This window comes from Paroedura picta, chromosome 6 (genome assembly GCF_049243985.1).
Source record: "Paroedura picta isolate Pp20150507F chromosome 6, Ppicta_v3.0, whole genome shotgun sequence".
Classification (NCBI taxonomy): domain Eukaryota; kingdom Metazoa; phylum Chordata; class Lepidosauria; order Squamata; family Gekkonidae; genus Paroedura; species Paroedura picta.
In genome coordinates, this window is record NC_135374.1 from 24,065,921 (window position 1) to 24,086,976 (window position 21,056).

Genomic DNA, 21,056 nt, shown 5'->3' on the forward strand with positions numbered 1-21,056 from the left:
TCATAATAAAAACCAAAATGACTCCAGGGTGGGTTCCAATGATTGGTTCCCCCACCCCCACTATTTTGGGCCTTTCTCAGTAGATCTGACAGAGACCACGGAAGTCTCCAAACTGAATTCAAACAGAAATATGGATCTCTGCTGTTTTGAATCACCAAAACCAGAAGCTCACTTTTTAAAAAATATGTGTAAAAAAGAAAAGCTGAGTCTTTCACAGTCCTGCAGAACACTCTGAATTCCCATGTTGGACATCAGCTTCAGTGATCCCAGGCTGCATTCTTCATCATAGAATCATAGAATCATAGAGTTGGAAGGGGCCATACAGGCCATCTAGTCCAACCCCCTGCTCAACGCAGGATCAGCCCTAAGCATCCTAAAGCATCCAAGAAAAGTGTGTATCCAGCCTTTGCTTGAAGACAGCCAGTGAGGGGGAGCTCACCACCTCCTTAGGCAGACTATCAAGACATAATTTTAGGGAAATCAAGACATAATTTTAGGGAAATGCTGTCAAAACCAGTGATTCCTGCCATCCTGTGTCTATCTTTGTCAGGGCCAGTTTATCCATGTCGTACATGCTACGGGCCCTACACTTCCTGGGGCCCCATGCAGAGCCCCCCCCCTCCCATGGATAAGGGCATAGCCTCTCTCCTCCCACATTTTCTTCTTTAAGGACACTCTGAGGAAGAGTACTTGCACTCGAAAGCTCACGCCTTGAATAAGTCTTTGTTGGTCTTAAAGGTGCTATTGGACTCTGATTTGTACCATTTTCCTCTGTGGGGGAGCCCCTCTGCCCCAGTCTGGCTGCTCCTGCTGAAATTGTACTGTTTTGTTAGGTGCAAAGTTGTCTGACCCATCGTGTCCCCATGGTAAGGTGACCAGATTTTAACATTGGTAAAGCGGGACACCATTGACCAGGGGGGGTTCTTGATTAAAAATGTGGTCTATATGGAGCAACAAAGTTTCATAGAATACATAGAACACAAAAATATTATTGTAATATATATATTTTTTAATTTCAACATAAGTACAATTTGCCAAGTGCCCCCAGATGTCCTTCCAAAAGTGGGACAATCTGGTCACCTTACCCCATGGACAATGATCCTCCAGGCCTTCCTGTCCTCTACCATTCCCCGGAGTCCATTTAAGCTCACACCGACTGCTTCAGTGACTCCATCCAGCCACCTCATTCTCTGTCGTCCCCTTCTTCTTTTGCCCTCAATTGCTCCCAGCATTAGGCTCTTTCCCAGGGAGTCCTTCCTGCTCTGCTAGGGCCCAGCCAATCTTTGAACTGGCTCTGGTGCTTCAGGCCCTGCAAATCCTTAAACCACTTCTGATCTTTGTCACCCTAATGACATTCCATGTCCCAACTCAACATAGCTGGCAGTTGCTGGAGGAGCTATGAAATCTCATAATTTGCTAAATAAGCAGCATGAGTCAAATGAGGCCTTCCCAACTTGAGCCCCATTTATTAAGATGAAGCCCAACAGTTATGTGCTGTGGCCCACCATGTGCTCAGCTACCCCATACCTCTACATGCCTAAAACGGACGAAGCAAGACAAAACATCCTTTTTAAGTGCTAACATCAGTGTGCGTCTTGGGAGGAAAATGCTCAAGAAGTCACCAACCTTCTGAGATGACAAGAACTCCATGCCCCTGGCCACCTGGAAACTGTAAGAAATCAGATCTTCCATTGTGAGAGGCCACTTGTAAAAATCATCAGCATCTGAAATGAGTCCAGCAGATACAAGATTAACATGACTTGGTTCTGTCAGCATTTATGTGCACTCCAAAGAATATCTGCCACTCACTTTGCTTGTCAGGTGGGGAGGGGGGGGGGAGACATTTGTTGCAAGTTGCTGAGAACTTCTCCCAAGGATAAGGAAGAGCCCAATGAAACAGTCACACACCTTCCTGTTGCATTGTGTAATGCTCTAAATAAGCTTATTTTAAACCATCTTTTCTGGGATCTAAGTATCTCCCACGGATGTTTACAAGGATGATAAATGGAGAGAGAAAATGTCAGAGATGCAGAGTGTGCTATAAAAATACCGTCGGCTGCAGACAAAAAGGAAGGAATTAATACATACCCTCCTCTTCCTCCTCCATATCACTTAAACTTTTATCTTCCAGAAACCCAGAGCTTGCTAAGCTCTCGCTGCTTGGCACGCTCTCCAGCCTCCTTTTTTTACCACTGACTGGCTCAACATCCTTCTCCTCTGTCATCAGCTCTACTTGAATGGAAAGATCCTTTGAAACAAGATGAGAAATCATTTTGGGAAACTGCCACAAGACAGAGGAGGTGAACCAAAGACCAAGAACCAGGGTCATATGCTAAGCATTTTTGGTTTCGATGGTCAGAGTAATGGTGTCTCTTGTATCGAACTCAACAGGACTTGGCTTGGGCTCACTTGTGCCACCAGGTTTTTATGGGGCTCCATTCAATGATAAAATGTTCTGAATCAGAATCACACAGGGCTGGAAGAGACCACAAAGGGCCATCCAGTCCAGCCCCACCCCACCCCACCTTCTCAGGAACCTAAAATCCACACACTCCCGACAGATGCTCATCTAATTGCTTCCTAATACTGTCCAATGAAGAAGACTCCACCGCCCTCCAAGGCAGTATTTTCCATATGTTCTGCATATTATCATATTCTGGTTAAGTTTAATCACTTCTTTCCATTAACTAGCAGTCACCTCTGCAGAATATTTATTTCCTTGGATATGATTCAGGCAACTGAGTAAAGCCCCAGAATGTTATCAGCTAAGGTAGCCTTGCTCTCCGTTCTCATCTCCAGTTTGGCAGGGGTAGTCACCCTGTGGTCCTCCAGATGTCCATGGACTACAATTCCCATGAGCCCCTGCCAGCATTTGCTGGCAGGGGCTCATGGGAATTGTAGTCCACAGGCATTTGGAGGACCACACATTTGCTGGCAGGGGCTCATGGGAATTGTAGTCCACAGACATTTGGAGGACCACAGGTTGACTATCCCTGTGTTAGACAATTTCTCGGGGGTGGGGGGTGTTTCCAAAGCAGACATACAAAGCTGTCAGACGCATCATTTTCAGTAATGGGGAAGGGGTGTGGCTAAAATGTAAACTGGCTAATTAATATGCCAGGTGTATCCATCATTTCTAAGTTGATGTAAGGGGGGAATCTGGCTCACTCACATCACGTCCAGGGTGTGGAGTCATGACTTTCTGGGAGGGCAACGTAATATGCAAATCACCTAACTAATATGCAAGGGGTTCCTGAGGGAGTGGCCTTGTCACATCATTTCCGGTAACTTCGGAGGAGGCATGGTCAACATAGAGTATGTCTGGTAACATGGCAGGGTGTATGGCCTACTAACAGCACTTCATGTGCCCAAGGGGGGGGGGGTGACCTAGCATGCAAATGACCCTGTTAATGAGCAATGCATATCATTTTGACTTTTTCCGGGTAAAGCAGTCTTAGGATTGTAGCCATGGTCCTATGGAAGTCATTGCTTTTGCATATTAGCCAGTGGATTTGCATATTACACCACACTCCCAGAAAGTGATGGCACTCCACACCCCAGAAGTGATGTGAGTAAGCCAGATTCCTCCTTCTACATCAGTCATCTCAATATTCCACTCATGTAAGAATGGAGTTGCTATGAGAAGTAAACCCTGACTTCGATAGTCCAGGCTAGCCCAATCTCATCGGATTCTGGAAACAAAGCAGGGGCTCATGGGAATTGCAGTCCATGAACATCTGGAGGACCACAGGTTGACTACCCCTGCTCTACACTCCCCGGAATGTCAACTTCAAAACCCTACAGGGTTGCCATAAATTGAGTGCAGGGGGGGGGGAAGAGAGGAAGGCAATGTCTAACTACCTCTGCTCCTCTCTTGAACATCCCTTGGCTGTGATTGCCGCATACTGGTTGAGACTTGACAGGAAAGGTCAAACCTCACGTATTTTGTACAAAATCTTGCGCTTGGAACAAGGCTACAGTGGTGCTGTGCCAAACTGCTGCATTGGACTAACGTGGATGTTTTGCTCCGCAGCTCTACAGCAAGACCTGCTGAAAGAATCTCTGCATGCTTGCTGTGCAATCCTACAATTAATTTCCTGGGAGTAAGCTCCATGGAATAGACTTGAGTAGGATACCAAGTAGGCCTGTTTAGGATTTGGTCCCTTGATTACATGTTTGTCTTGCTCAGCTAGGCAAAACCCAAGAGACTTCTCTTATTAGCAAAAAGGTAGGATGGAAACCAAGGGGGCATTTGAAATTTTTACCTTGTTTGTGGAGAAAAAATCCCTTTTGCTCTTCAAGTAACTTGATAAATTTCCATATTTGCAATATTCAACAATCACCATTAGTGGCCCTGTGAATAAGGGTGAGGCATTTTTAGTGAAGGTTTGTTTTCAGTGCACCCTTGATATTACTGACGTTTTAAGGCTAAATGGACTCCGGGGAATGGTAGAGGACAGGAAGGCCTGGAGGATCATTGTCCATGAGGTCGTAATGGGTCGGACACGACTTTGGACCTAACAACAACAAAGGCTAAGCCACAATTTAAATAATCTATTTTATCATATATTTCAAAGAAATACATGTTGCTTTCACTGTATCCCAACCCTCATCTTTGTTTCCTCCATTCTTTCTTGACAATTGGTGGGAAGGTTTGGTCCAAGTTAGATTGCAGGCCCATGATTCATCTATATTTACGCCTAACCCCACCAAGGCCAAAATAAGGGGGAAGAACTGTTAAGCACAATGACAACAAAGCAGTTTTCTGGCAAGTATGGTAATGTCAACAGCCTGTCTTACAAGCTATTTATTTAGTAGGACGGCAGGGTATATGTTTTCTATTTATTTATTTCCTTTATTCCCCATGGGGCTCCTCAGTGGAGACCCATTCTGCACACATTCGGTAATGCACTTTAGACATAGATTTTCTCATTCTGCACAGGAAAATCCAGCTGCAAAGTACACTGAAAGTGCATTATCCTACACATGCGGAATGAGCCCATGATTGCCAGCCTCTGGGGGAGACAAGGCATTCTCCTGGAATTATGACTGATCTACACGATACAAGGATCAATTCCCCTGTGAGAAACGGTGGCTTTGAAGAGCAATCGTTATGGTATGCCATTGACTCTAAATGAAACCAAAGTTATTACAGCCTTTATATCCCACCTTTTCCCATGCTTCAAGGCAGCTTGCAATAACAGTTAAGTCATCCCCAGCTAAAACTAAAAACCAAGTAACAAACACCACACCAATCCAGAGAGCCAGCTTGGTGTTGTGGTTAGGAGTGCTGACTTTTAATCTGGCAAGCCGGGTTTGATTCTTCCCCCGCATGAAGCCAGCTGGGTGACCTTGGGCTCTCCACCGCACTGATAAAGCTCTTCTGACCAAGCAGTAATATCAGGGCTCTCTCAGCCTCACCCACCTCACAGGGTATCTGTTGTGGGGAGAGGAAAGGGAAGGCGACTGTAAGCCGCTCTGAGACTCCTTCGGGTGGAGAAAAGCGGCATATAAGAACCAACTCGTCATCGTCTTCTTCCTTGCCCACCTCCTTAACTGCTGCCAGCAGCAATTCAAACCCCCTCAAAAGCCAAGAGAAACAGGCAGGCCCTGCAGCAACTCCTGAAAGTGCTCCTCCCACCCCTTCAGGGAGTCCATTCCACAGAGACGGAGCCCTCATAGACAAAGCCTGCATTCTGGTCACAGTCAGATGGGCCTTCCTAAGCTAGCCGACAGCTGGCGCATAGAAGAGACATATGGAGTGAGATTCTCCCATCCCTAGGCACCACTTCCAAATCTTCAAGAACTTCCTAGGACTGAGTGGGCAAACCTAATGGGAATCCAAAGTGGCATACATTGTTTCATCCCCAGAACAAATCTGTGAGGTAGCTTAGGCAGAGAGGGCATAACTGGCTCAAGGTCACCTAGTGAGCTTCAGTGGCAGGGTGCAGGTCTGAACCTGAGTCTTCAAGATCCTAGTCAGGCACTCTAATCACTCCACCACCCCACTGGCAGTCTAGTTATACAAATGTAGCTCAGCTGAACACCATATTGAGAACGAGGCTCCAGCAAATGAGAGCACAGTGTTTACCTCCACTCTTTGTGCAAGCTCCCAGCAGATTAACAACATTAAGATGATGACCAATATGGATCAGGATCTTCAGTTCAGTCATCAGAGCCTTATACTCACTGGCTGTGGCTCCTTCTGCAAGGTCAAGAGAAAGCACATACACATAAAGCATATTAACTCAGGCAAGAGCCTCTTGTGGTGCAGAGTGGTAAGGTAGCTACATGCTCTCTCAAGCTCTGTCCACGAGGCTGGGAGTTCAATCCCAGCAGCCGGCTCAAGGTTGACTCAGCCTTCCATCCTTCCGAGGTCGGTAAAATGAGTACACAGCTTGCTGGGGGGTAAACAGTAATGACTGGGGAAGGCACTGGCAAACCACCCCGTATTGAGTCTGCCATGAAAATGCTAGTGGGCGTCACCCCAAGGGTCAGACATGACCCATTGCTTGCATAGGGGATACCTTTAACTCAGGCAAAGTGAGCATCAAACCTTTCTACCTCCGTTCATTGCCTCATTCCTTCCCCACATGTGCCCCATGCTGACTACCACTTGTGGTCTATCAGTTATTATTATTATTATTATTATTATTATTATTAGATTTATAGCCCGCCACTCCCTTGCGGCTCGTGGCGGGTAACAATATCGCAATTCCCCATTAAAACCCCATAAAACAATAATAACATTGCCAATATTGCCGGCATGGCAAGAATGGCAGCTCAACTCCCCCCCCCTCCCTCCCACTACTAGCGGGTGGAGAGGAGGTCCTGATGATGTTTTGCTTCGGGTCCAGAACCCGAGTCCCCGGGGGAGGCATAGATCTATTATCAGCCCCGGCCTCAACCATAAACCTGGCGGAAGAGCTCCGTCTTGCAGGCCCTGCGGAATGTTGAAAGATCCCGCAGGGCCCGCAGCTCTCCCGGGAGCTCATTCCACCAGGTCGGGGCCAGGACCGAAAAGGCCCTGGCCCTGGTCGAGGCCAGGCGTGCTTCCCTAGGGCCGGGAACGACCAACAGGTTTTCACCCGCAGAGCGCAAGGCCCTGCGAGGGGCATAGGGCGATAGGCGGTCCCTCAGGTATGTGGGTCCCAACTCGCATAAAGCCTTGAAGGTTAGAACCAGAACCTTGAACCGGATCCGGGCAGCAATTGGCAACCAGTGCAGCTGCCTCAGCACTGGCTGGATGTGGGCCCTCCAAGATGTGCCAGTAAGGACCCTAGCAGCTGCGTTTTGCACTAGCTGAAGTTTCCGGATCAAGGACAAGGGAAGGCCCGCGTAGAGCGAGTTACAGAAATCTATTCTGGAGGTGACTTTTTATGGAGACTTTTTAGCAGCCCCTTTTGAAGATCTGGCAAACTTTGCACCAGAAACGTGTCACATGAACACATAAACTGAATAAGACCTTTGGTTCATCAGTATCACTACTATCTATTCAGGCTGGCATCGGCTCTCCAGGGTTTCAGGCTGAGGTCTTTCATATCTGTCTGTCTGTCGACTGCCCCCATTAAATCTGTTGTCTTTTTAACTGGAGATCCTGGGGACAGAACCTGGGACCTTCTGCATGCCAAGCAGGAGCTTGGCATGCCAACTGAACCACAGACCCCCTTCCCCCAATGAGATCATCCCATTATATATTTTTTCCTAATGATTCTTCTGGTCAAATCTGTCTGCATTTTGTAACCTAGAAAGCTGATACCTTCAAATGCTATTTTTCTCTCTCTGCATCCCAGACTTATAAACATTTGAGTCCTGGAATGATGTCCTTCTGAAGCTTGGAAATCAGTCATTGGTAACTTAGAGTTCCCTCTCTGAATATTTATCTAGAGATGGTTCACAATTTCATTTATTTGGTGTCTGATCCTGACTGGAATTCTAAGTTTCCTATGGATCTTGAAATTTGAGTGGTCTCGTGCACACAAATGGGACCAGGAGTGTCACTTCTGCAGAGGAAGGCCAGTGAACAGTTTTCAGAGCCTTACACAATAACAGATCTGGGGTTGGATCCAAAATATCACTTTCTGCTGGTAGAAAGTACTTCTGCTCATGAGAAGAGTGGAGATGATTTTCACTGATTATTTCAGTTGCCAACTCTGGGCTGGGAAATTCTTGGAGGTTTGGGGTAGAACCTGGAGAAAGTGAGGGTGAGAGAGAGGAAGGACCTCTGCAGGATATAATGCCATCAAGTCCACTTTCCCAAGCAGCTGTTTTCCCCAGGGGAACGGATCTCTGTAGTTAGGAGATCAGTTGTAATTCCTGGGAGACCTCTAGGCCCCACCTGAGGGTGGCAACCCTACTGATTATATCCACCTTCAAGCTGTTCATTGAGGCTCCTTTGTCCTCAATTGGGAGAAATTCAGCCAGCTGTAGCAGGCAGAGGGAAAGCTCCTTTCTATTAGCAGAGCAGTGCTAAAGGCACTTGGGATCCAACCCACCATGTTAGAGAAGTTCTTATAAGCCTGCACCAACACTGAACAGGGGAAATAGAGGGTTTTTAAAAAGTTGAATGGCATCTTGTTTATTATTTCCTTCCTGGAATCATGCTGAGACTTGTGGAGCCCCACCATCTCCCTGTGTTACACAGCAGCTAGGCTTCAGCTGAATGCTCCCCATTGCCAAGGGAGTACCAAGTTCTTACATTACAAGCATGCTGAGTAATTTTTTTAAATGCATGCAACTTTACTCTTTTAGAAACTGTATGCTGCCTTTCCAGAACCCGGCGGTGGCAGTGGCGCGTCCTGCCTTAGGTGCCCTTAATTCTGGTCACTTTAGCCTAGGTGTTCCTCAGGGGAGAAGGCAGCCCAATGGCTCTAGTTACGGAGTTAGTAAGACTATCACACAATCTCAGATTCTCTGCAGACCCTGGGCAGTTGGAGAATGAGTGCTTACACCCTGAACACAATAAAGTCAGGCAGATTCATGCTGTGCCCTACCTTTCAACATCTTCACAGCCACTACTTTGTATGTGGGTGACTTTTTAATTCCAAAAGCAGCGGCTTGCACGACTTTTCCAAAAGCCCCTCGCCCAAGCGTCTTCCCTGCATCAAAAAGAAACCAGTTATTTAAAAAAAAACCACTGAACAACTTATGTCTTGTGTCCCACCAATCACTCTCAAAGAACTGGAGTTCCATGATAGAAACAAAAAGTACATTTTTCCCAAAGGACATTTATATCTTTAAAGGCATTCTGTTCTTACATTTACAATTTACAATACGTTTGAGGACATAAAAACTAGCACGTCAGAAGGTCTCAGATGGATAATCTGCAGCAGGTCCTTGACAAAACAGTTGGAGGAGAGCAAGTTCTTAGCACTGGTTTTGAAAACCTTGCATCCCAGCGACTACTTCTGCATCCCACCCACTGTTCAGGCACACATTGAGAATCATGGCTGTTGACCATTTACAGCAGAAATGGCATCTCACCCACTCAAACACAACATTATGAAAGTATGACAGGACATGGGGAGAATCATGGTTGGGGAAGTGGGGGAATGTCATAAACTCACCAGCTCTAGATTGGGAAATTCTTGGAGATCTGAACCAAGCAGTAGACAGTTTCATGGAGGACAGGAATATCCATGGCTCCTAGACATGACGGCTAAAGGGATCTTCTATTCTTATTTTAATATTTATGGCTAATTTGTGACTTTAAGGCATAGGGTTTTAAAGTAAATGGGGAGGCCAGGGTTCGGGGAGGATCTCAGCAGGGGTACTGCCATAGAGTCCACCCTCCCAAAGTAGCCACTTCCTCCATGGGAATTGTTCTCTGTCATCTGGAGATCACTTCCAGGAGAACTCCAGGCTCCATATGGAGGTTGGTAACCCTGGGGAATTAATAGTTACAGCCTTTTCTGCATCTTTTAAAAACTGCCACAGCAAAATTGTCACAGTCCTTGGCAAATGCAGAGTCTTATTCAAGATATACTCTATATCAGGGGTAGTCAACCTGTGGTCCTCCAGATGTCCATGGACTACAATTCCCACGATCCCCTGCCAGAAAATGCTGGCAGGGGCTCATGGGAATTGTAGTCCATGGACATCTGGAGGACCACAGGTTAACTACCCCTGCTCTATATAACAAGATATCTTGAACAAGATATATTCAAGATAGTTTCATTTGAACTAACATCCATATTCCGAATACATTGGGTGAGGCCTAGCAGTGCCTTTCATGGTTGCCTGACCAGCATCAGTCTGCAGAGGTAGCCTCTGTTCACAAGTGACGCTTATGTTGGAAATTGTCCAGACTCCTGTATGCTATAATAACCAGAAGACATGGAATAAACAAGAACCACCATCACTAACCTTTGCTTCATTCATTCATTTCCCTTATTGGCACAGGAATTGATTTGGGTACCAATAAAATCTTCATGAAGCTCTTGACCAAAGATGTCTTGAGTGCTATACATTTTGGCATACAAGTCAGAAAACCTCAAGGGTTCCCCTCATAGTAAAGGAGGTACAACAGTAAACTAAGAAACTGGAAATGTACTGTCCTTCAGTGATACCTTCAAAATTTGCTCCATGATGTATGTAATTTTTATATTTATAAAGAGTATTCAGAGGGCAGGGCTGGTTTATTCAACTCCATTCACAGGATTCCGGCCTGTAAACTGAAATGCAACCACTTCTTGTGAGTTTCTTTAAAGAGACAACTCTTTACCAAGCAGGCCCCCATTTGTTTGACCCCATGCCTGCCACTACTCCAAAGTTTCCTCATGTGCCCTGGAGCGACCTTCCCCCTTCCCTGAGGGCCCTTCTCGTCTGTGCTAGAAAGGGGGAGCAGGGCAGTTCAATATGTGGAACCTCCATGCTGTTGAGGGGCCCTTTAGGACCCACATGTTGGCCAGGGGGAAATCCAGCAGTTTTAAACTTCTCAGGAAGCTCCTTCGTTCGACTGCAAATTTTATGTCTGTTTTGACCAATAATAGCCCATTTAGCACACTGGAACAAACAATTTATAAATCTTACTGTGTACTTACTAAAACACCCCAAGGGTATTAAACTTCAGTATATATTCCAGATATATTTTTCCATCTGAAGAATTTCAGTTCCATTAAAAACTCTCATAAAAGCCACGGTTGTTTTTTTTTTAAAAAAATCGCCTCCAATATTCTTTTTTCAGTCACATTACATTTTGGTGCCAAATGTGGGCTTTTAAGCCCTTGTCCAGCATATCTGTAAATTTTAATTCTTGGAGCAACTTCTTCTCTCTTTATAAACTACAAAAATGCTTTCCCCAGCAGCTTTAGAAAGTAACTGCATACCAAGGAACTGTATTGCAAACATAAGGTAAATCCCTATTCCATTGTAATCAAAGGTGGATCTCACGTTGACATTTCATTGGAATTTCCACTACACCCCCACAAAGGTTGTTAAGACCATCTGATGAAAATCTGCTTAGGATCCCCAGGCCAAAGGAGGTGAGACTGACCTCAACCAGGGCCAGGGCCTTTTCAGTCTTGGCCCTGGCCTGTTGGAACAGTCTGCCAAGAGAGATAAGGACCCATTCTGCACACATTGGGTAATGTACTTTCAATGTGCTTTGGAGCTGACCTCCAGGCTGTATTGACAAGGCAGGAACAGAGGAGCCGAACCCAGATGAATCCAAAGGCTATATAATAATAGCCAATCACAGAGATTGAGGTCGCATACCTCTATTGTTAATGTGTTTTCAAAGAAGAAAGGGTTATACTAAAATCAGTCTCTCAGAGATTAGAAGATCTGGATGCTCAGTCATTAGGTTATTTTACTAATAGTGTATGTTCTCCTCGATTCTGGGACATTCCCTTAATCTATAAAACCATGTCCTTGTATCTCCAAACTCTGGAGGCACACCCATTAAAAAGAGCATTTCTTTTAGCTCGCCTAAATATCTTTCCTTTAAACCTACCTCAGGGTAGATTTTTGCAGATTCCTTCTCAGGAGAGATATTGTTTGCATGGGCATAATGTCCCTGACACACTATACCACTTAATCTTGGAATGTCCTAAGTTTGTTCTACACCATCGTCCTTTAGCTGAATAGTTGAAGAAACTGAAAACTATACTGTGAAGGACTCAGCAAATATTCTAAAAGTAACTAAATTTCCCTTGGCAATTTTAAAGGAAAATATTTCCAATATAGAATTTGTAACTGTAGCTGTTTACAATTTTAGTTTCTATATTTTACCATTCTTAAGCCAATGAAAGTACTCTGACTCTGTGTTTTCATTGAATTATTTTATACTATTAAATATTTTGAATATTTCCAATTGCAGCCTCTAAAAGTTTGGGTGGAAAGACAGCATATAAATGTTTTTAAAAAAATATTCCCCACCGATAAAGGCTCGGTGGTCTCTACATGCTGTGGTGGGCTCAGCAGCTATTGGATTATGGATACCTAGAGCTTCCAGTTTGTTTTGAAATTGCTGGAAAGCCAGTGCTTAAATATGATGGGGGGGGGGGACCTCAGTGCAATTCAGTGTCAAGGACTCTGCCCTCTAGTCTAAAGCTGCTAATTCCTCCAGAAGAACTGATGCCCGGAGATCAATTATGATTTTATGAGATAGCTAAGCCCTACCTGGAGATTGGCAACCTGCTCTGGATCCTCATACTCATGTTGTTCTCCTAAAGGTGCCAATTTCTAGATGGTGACTGGAAATCTCTTCGAAGCACAACTGGTCTTTGTTTGAAGAGAGCCACCATGGCGTTATATCCCATTGAGGGCTCTGCCCTCCCCAAACTCAGGCTCGACCCCTAAAATCTCCAGGAATTTCACAACTGAGAACTGGGGCTCTGTTAGTTTCAAGCCCTGGAAATACTGGAAAATATTGTCTAGCCATTTTGGAGAGCAAATAGTAAGTATGATCTAATTTAGCACACTAATGTAACAACACAAGTCTAGCTTATTTGATCTGTTATAGACATTCTGTGAAGTTATAGGACCTCTGTTTTAAATTATTTTCAAATTATTATTGCTTTTGAAGGAGGGAGAAACTCCTGTAGTTGAATGTGGGCATAGATGACTTGAGCGTTGTGCCAAATGTTCCAGGAATGTGCTGCTAAATATGTTTTTGACTTAAACTGCTGAAGCTTTGTAGGTGTTGTGAGTGGCAGAGAGTTGTGAGGTAGGCTTAATGGACATTGCATGGGCTGATCACAGTCCTTATCAGCAAGAACACTGTTGAATGGCATATGTTTATTTAGATACAGATTGTAATTTTGGTTGGTGCCAATGAACAGCTAGATGATCTGATGAAACATCATCTGGGCGACCCATATATCTACCTCTCCCTGGAAAAGCCAAGATGATCTGACTGTTCTAGTTGCCCATACAGCTGTATGTATGGATATTTTAAATTGTTTATTATTAATTTTTAACAATTGTTTGTAACTTATTTATTGTATCATTTTATGCTATGTTGGAGGCTGCCCAGAGATGGCAATGCTGGGAAGGGCGGGTTATCAATCAATCAATCAATCAATCAATCAATCAATCAATCAATCAATCAATCAATCAATCAATTGCACGTGTTTGCTTCTAGGACTGATCCAGAGGGATCCAAATGCTTGCTGGTGGCCCTCCAAATGCTGGCTCACGGGTGTTCCTGGCTCTGATCACCAGCTTCATGGGCTCCGTTTTCTTCTTCCGGTTTCAGATCTGGCTATGGGGCAACGCCAGTGATGGCAAATTAAATGTCTCCAGTGATGCTGTTGTAGAGCCAGACCTCACTGGCTATATAGCATCATCATGGGGTTGGATTCTCTGCTCCACTGAAGGAAGGCTTCTCTCTTGGCAGAAGAAAGTCACAAGGTCTAGCCCGCTGTTTCCAGGAAGTAGTCATCACTTTGTATAAAAATACCACCAAAGCAGCAACCAGTTGGCAAGCCAAAAGATGCTGCCACCTGAGGGGAGTACAAACCACACCGATGGAACTGATGCAGGGTAAGGACACCTGTTGGAGGTGAAGTGCATGGAACATGACTGCCTAAATGTCTGTGTGTAGAGTGGGGACATTCCCTTTTTAGTCTCCCCCAGAGGACAGATGCAAAGGAAGAATGTGTCTTGCAAACTGCAAAGTTTTCTGGCTCAGCTTAGAAGCCTGACTTCTGAAGTGGCATTTCCTTTCATTGACCATAATGATGGCTGGGTGACCCATCTGTCAATAAGGATGAAGCTTAAGAGGGCTGATGAGGAAATGAAGGCAGAGAAAGAATACTCTGATTGCAAGCACAAACAGCATGGCCAACAGTGACGCTCAGTGCTTTTGTACTTTTCCCCACATGGCTTTTGGCTTCAGTCATACCAACATGGATTCCCTTGAGATCAAAGAATATTTTCAGGCAAGGTCTTCTTCTCTCAGGTCGATCAGGATTCCCAGGGTAGAGGCCGTGGGCCATGTTGACACCTTGCCTGTTGCCCACCAAGCATTTCGAGAAAGTGGGTGAGGCCAGGTGGTGATCTTGTCCTGCAGGGCTTTAATGATCACTGGGGACTGGCTGTGCAGATTAAAATAACACGTTGTGATGGCTGCTACCACACTATTGGTTTTATTCCCTTTTGCTTGCTATTGTTCTCCAGTGTATTTTTTAAAATTACCCATCTTTTCCCTTGTACTTGGGTTTCTTGTGTGTGTGCAGGGGGGGGAGGGCTCTGCTTCTCACAATGGCCACTTTTTGGTGGATTCTGCCTTCTACAATGGCTGTTTTGTGGTTGTTATCACCACCCTGTGTCAGATTTCCAATGGTACCCAACGGATAAAAAAATGCCGCGGAATTCTGCTAGAGATGACTAACATGCTACTTGTACTAGCAGTAGACATCTTGGTCCCCACTGTTGCATGATGGTGTTGGCAGAGTTGGAATATGCAAGAGGGTGCAACACTAGGCTGCTTAGAAGAATAAAATAGTTATTTAGAACGGTGGTCCCCAACCACCGGGCCGCAAAGGCCCTGGCATTGGGCTGTGGCTCCCTGCCTCTGCAGGGCCGCGCCGGGCTGCACATGCGTGTTTGCACCATGCACAGCTGCAAACGTGCATGCGCGGCCGGGTCACACATGCACATTTGCGCCACGGATTGCCACGCATGCGCGTTTGCGGCTGTGCATGCATGGCATGCGCGTCCGGGCGATCGCCCTCCCCGCTGCCGCCGGTCCGCAGCCTAGAAAAGGTTGCGGACCACTGATTTAGAAGATAAACAACTCTGTATAGAAAGAGCAGAGACAGAGTCCTACACTCTTAAGTAACTGTTCTTTTATATTCATACTGTCTGGAGGGCAAGAAGGGAGGAAGTGTGATCAAAGGAGTGGAAAGTCTCCAAATGAGCCAATCAGGACACTGGAGAAGATTATTTGGAAAAAAAAAACATCAGCAAGATCCTGTTTAACTATGCTAAATATGCATCTCCCTTGATGCCCCCTATAGGGTATTCTTTATATGCTCTTGAATCATGCACACTATGTATCTTGCATAATCCAACATATGGAAGGGCGATCAACCATGTCGGCTTGGGTATTTTAAAAAAATATAAGAGGCATATGCTCAAGGAATGGAAAGTGTGAGCACATAGCTTTGGGAGAGGGAAGAATTTAAAATAGAAAAATGGTATGTGTGCATGTTTGCTCATAATGGCACACAAAATGGTGTGGTGGTCATATAGGAGCCCATGGTGTGGTGGTCATATAGGAGAGTATGTTCCTTTGGGAATCCTGAGCCCAAAACATTTTGTGGCTTCGTGGGTAAATTTTCCATGACGGGAATCCTTGCTAGGACAACATCTATTGCCGCATGCTGCTTCTATTAAAACAGTCTAATCTGGCAGAAACTGAAGGTGGAAATTCAGTCCAGAGACCCAGGCTTTAGGAGTGCAGTAGAAGAATCTGTTTTACACTTCCAACAGTTATTTATTAGTAATTTCCGTAGCTCAGTGCATTTAAGAGATCAATGAAAGGGACCAGGAATGTCTAGCAGAATTCACAATGCCCTTACGAATCTATAACTAGCACTGAAGTTTGGAAGAAGCAATGACATTTAAAGTTGCATAAAACCAATAAACTTTTGTAGAGTAGATTGGCTTTATGGACATTTCTGTTGATAACATTACAGAATTACCCCATGTTTCACTTCCTGAAGGAATCCCAAAGTGGCTTTATTTATTTGATTTTTATATTGCTCTTTCAGCAGACCGGCTCAGGGGAGTGTACCATATTATATGTAAGATTCAATAGTTAAAATAAGAGAAATTAAATTAAAATTAATTTTACATAGCTTAAAAGCGGCAACTCATATTCAAGGCATTCTACTGTCACTCTCCCAGAAGTCAGGCTATAGTATGGGGCATCTTGCATAGATTAGTAATTGGCTGGATAGGTGAGGCCATCAGGTAGATGTTAACCTTAGCACCAACCTGTGGCCTGGTTGGCAGGCCCTGTGGAACTGCCCCAGCTCTGGCAGGGCCTGGATATGTTCTATGAGGTCCTTCCACCAGGTTTGTGGCCAGGGACCACTAACTGATTGGTATTCGCCAAGCAAAGAGTTCTTCAGGGGGTATAGATAGAGAAGCAGTCTCTCAGATACGCAGGACTCAGATCACGGATGGCCTTATGGGTAAGTACCAGTATCTTAAACTTACAAACACCTTTCCCTTCTTCTCCCTACAACTGATACCTTGTAAGGTAGGTGAGGCTGAGAGAGTTCTAAGAGAACTGCTCTGTGAGAACAGCTCTAAAAAAACTATCACTAACTCATGGCTACCCAGCTGGCTGCATGTGAATGAGTGGAGAATCAAACCCAGTTCTCCAGATTAGAGTCCAGAGCTTTTAATCACTATGCCATGCTGGCTCTTGATAGAGGATCACAAGATGATTTAGAGAGCTATTATTATTATTATTATTATTATTATTATTATTATTATTATTATTATTATTATTATTATTATTATTATTATTTCAACTTATATACTGCCACCCACAGCAAGCCATCTCATGGCGCGTTACATAATGAGCCCATATTAAAAACCGTTACATAATACAGTCCCCATTAAAAACCCATTAAAACCATCATCCATACAATTTACAATTCATGGTGGTAATGGACACCCTCCTTTTTAAAATCCTTAAAAAAACATAATTGCAGGTCATAGTTTTATGGAAATGGAAATAAAATAGGTGGAAAGGGAAGGCATATCTATAATATCTGTGGGACTAAAAATACATTGAAAAGAAACTCCCCAAGAGCAAATCGTATTTGTAAGATAATAGTTGTACCTGCTGCCAAGGTCAATTAGAGGGCGGACTGACTCCCATGTATCTGGGACTTGCGAAGGAGAGGGTTTCCCAAACATCCTGCACCCAGCCAACTTTGCAGAATCTGGTTTTCATTCATGATCTTTATTTGTTTATGCAACCCACCCACCCCCAACTGATAAGAAAACAATCTGCTTCCATGCCAGGTACCCACCTCAGCTCCTTAGATGGAATGGATGTTGCCAAACATACACTCAAGTCTGAACCCCTTCTTGGCTCAGTGCTGGCACTTATTTTCAAAGGAGGGACAGAAATGCATGACAATGTGGCATCTTATGGGACGCCTTTTGCCACCTGAAGAAGCCCAAACTCTAAAATCCAAATCGAGGGCAATGTTGCTGATGCCCTTTTTGAGTGAAGTAAAATAAATGGACACAAAGGACAGGATCACCATACCCCCTTCCCTGTAGCCATTTTCAAGTTTTGGGTGACAGGCAAAAGTGGTTCTGTCCCTCCAGCATCTGATGGTTCGATCACCACCCCCACCCCCTTTACAGCATATCTTCACAATGCAGTTTTAAACCACAATCCTGTTTTAATCCACATTGCTGTGTTCCTGTTGTATTTATCAGCAACAATGGGTTTCAATTCATTATGTATCTAACCATTATGTAGCTAAGCAGATGTTGATATTTTTTAATGTGACTTTATTTTTATTTCTGGTTTATTTTTAACCCATTGTGTTGTTATTCCTTTGTTAGCTTCTCAAAAGCACTGCTGCAGGGAGGGGTGGTGGGGTGGCTAGGGCAGCAAAATTCCTGGGACCAAAATCAGCTAGGGGTGGCCAAACTGTGGTTCTCTAAATGTCTGTGGACTACAATTCCCATGAGCCCCTGATATAATTATAGTCCATGGACATCTGGAGAGCCACAGCTGCCTTCAGATTCTAATGCAGTTCTGCACTTCAGCCACTAGGGGCTCAGGGGACATGGAACACTGGGAACAGCCCATCCCTGTGCTTTCTGCAAAATGTACTACAAAGGAGGCAAACACTTGCAGATCCTGCAAAACCCATCAACCACCAACCATTGGAGCATGGTAAGACCAGCCAGCACAGCTCATGGCTGCCACAGCCATTGCCAGACTGCAGCCTCCTAACTGTTGGCAGAGTTTGAATCTGAAAAGGAGCAGAGCACCAGGCTGCTTAAAGAATAAAATAGTTTTTATTACGAAGAGAACCAACTATGTATAGAAAGAGAAGATACATAACTAACTGTTCAAATGGTTGTCTACAATTATTCTTCTGTTCAACTCCTGTTTTGTAGGCAAACTGGGAGGAAATGTGTTCAAAAGAGCAGGAAGTCTCCAGCTGAGCCAATCAGGACACAGGAGGAGAGTATTTGATAACCATTGGGAAATTCCTATTCTAACTGTGCTAAATACCCATCTCCTCCAATGCCCCCTGCAGGACACACTTTACATTCTGCTCAATCATGCACACTGCAGCTCTTGCATATTCCAACACTAACAAGATTCTTTCCAGCACTGTTTCTCTCTTCCTTCCTTCCTGTGCCATTGTTTTGTTTGCTCATCCAGATCTTTCTTCTTTTCTTCATTTCCCCTTCTCTTTTCCACCCTATTCTCCATTTTGCACCCTTCCTTTTCATGAAATGCCTTTATTTCTCTCCCTCCCCCTTTCTAATCCCCCCTTGTTTCTCAGTCTCCTCATCCCTATCCTAGTTAGCAAGTTATAAGTATTTAATATCTATTGCTTCATTATATCCTAAGGGATAGACTCTCCATTGGATATATGGGGGCATCCTCTTTGGGAGCCCCTAGAATTGGACCCCTTGGTCCAATCTTTTTGAAATTTGAAGGGACTCACAGAAGAGCCTTCCGGAGATACCCTCAAAGTTTGGCGGGTATAACTTAAACCCCCACACCCCCAGGCTTCGGGAAAGGCAGGAAAGCCAACAATTTTTATTAACATCAATAGTGCCATTGACTTTAATGGGTGCCAAAGCACTTCGGCCATTTTGGCTGAAGCTGAGGCAATCTGAGACAGCTTCATCTGAAACTGAATCATTCCAGATCGGTCCCTTAGTACAGGGGTAGTCAACCTGTGGTCCTCCAGATGTCCATGGACTACAATTCCCATGAGCCCCTGCCAGCAAACGCTGGCAGGGGCTCATGGGAATTGTAGTCCATGGACATCTGGAGGACCACAGGTTGACTACCCCTGCCTTAGTACACATTCCTACTAGAGGTACAAGGGTAAACGTAAATAGATTCCTTTATGATTTACTTACTAAAATTGACTGTGATCTGAAGTCTTTGTGAACTGTGGTCCATTTCATCAGATGTAAGAAGAGTGTTCTATACTGGCACCCGCATGTGTGTATGTGCAAATATAAAATTACATAATTAGATACATGGTTTGGGCCAGGATCATATGGGGGAGGGACAGGTAGAATCTTTGTACTGGCACACCTGTACCTGGCTCGCATGAAGACCCAGGCATAAGAGTGACATATCTCCATGGACGAAAAGTGTTCATTAGCTAACCCATTCTGAAAATGTGCTCATGTCCACGCAAGGGAGGAGCGAACTGCACAGGCACTTTGTTCTCTGTGTCTGGATTGTAAATACATTCTGCAAAATCCCGATAGAAACAATTGCATTGAAAGTTATTTTTAAAGTAATTCAATAACAAAAAGATTGCTTAGTGGAGGAGCTGTAACAATTAAAGGTCATGATCTTGAGCTGCAAGCCTTATTCAGGCCTTCTTCTAGGGACAAATGAATGCACTGGGGGAGGGGGAAGTCCAGACTGTGTTTAATGTTCCCACACCTTATCTCCATGCCCTTAGAGAGATCCTTGGTGCATAGAGCCCAGGCACAGAGGCTCCAACATACAGTCCAAGACCTCTAGTCTCCAGTATACGAGATTGCACACATATGAGAAGGGATGGATCATGTTCCATGAACTGCGCCCGTAGGATGAGTCTGAGCCCAATCAGCTAAAACTTCCCTCCAGCTATTAAAATTTGAATCAACTTCCCAGGCAACAGATCCATGGTTGAAACCAATAGAAGCCTGCAGCCCTAATGAGAACCAACTGTTTTGTCCTTACCAACCCACTATTCCCATGTGATGATACAGTAATGAATGTATTACCCAGTTTAAGTCTTTCCCGGGCAAATTCCCACTTGCTGGCATCATAAGGAAGTCGTTCACATTGTTCATCTAAGGGGACTTCTTCGGGATCCATTATGATTGATAAATAGTCTGTCTTTATGTCAGAAGGCTAGAAAATAAGACCAAAATGTCCAAGTCACTGAAAAAGATAGAGCAATATCAGGCAGGTCCCCCTGGCTTTGTTCAGGAAGGTGGTAAGTTGATTAGATATGACTCTCGCTCCTCTTCCCATATGGACGGACATTTCACACTCCATAGAACAATCTGTTAAAGTTGCGTCTTGTTAACATTGCAGGGCCTCTTTTCATTTCGACTATATTCCCACCACCTCATCTCGTATCTATTGCATGCATGATTTCTTCAATCAAATCCATATGGAGACCTCCTCAAACAATTGCCGTGTGATTGAGACTCCAGTCTGCACTGCCAGACTGCAGAGAAATGACTAACTCCAGCCTCTAAAAATAGCTTTGGACGGCAACTGTGCAAAAGAAAATGCTGCTATATGTAACAAATGAGTTCAGCTGTCAGTATAGTTGTTCAGAGAACAGGGCCAAATGTGGTTTTTAAAGTTG

At 44.5% G+C, this 21,056-nt stretch overlaps 1 protein-coding gene across 1 annotated transcript in view; it reads right to left on the reverse strand.

The window, feature by feature from the left end:
* Positions 1–21,056, reverse strand: part of FLT1 (fms related receptor tyrosine kinase 1) — a 143,486-nt gene that overhangs the window by 16,903 nt on the left and 105,527 nt on the right. The window contains exons 17-22 of the mRNA XM_077341786.1: positions 20,461–20,590; positions 8,994–9,098; positions 6,092–6,205; positions 4,266–4,354; positions 2,089–2,248; positions 1,627–1,724 (exon numbers count right to left, since the gene is read on the reverse strand). Of these exons, the coding sequence (XP_077197901.1) occupies positions 1,627–1,724; positions 2,089–2,248; positions 4,266–4,354; positions 6,092–6,205; positions 8,994–9,098; positions 20,461–20,590 (696 nt within the window). The remainder of the gene's footprint in view (positions 1–1,626; positions 1,725–2,088; positions 2,249–4,265; positions 4,355–6,091; positions 6,206–8,993; positions 9,099–20,460; positions 20,591–21,056) is intronic.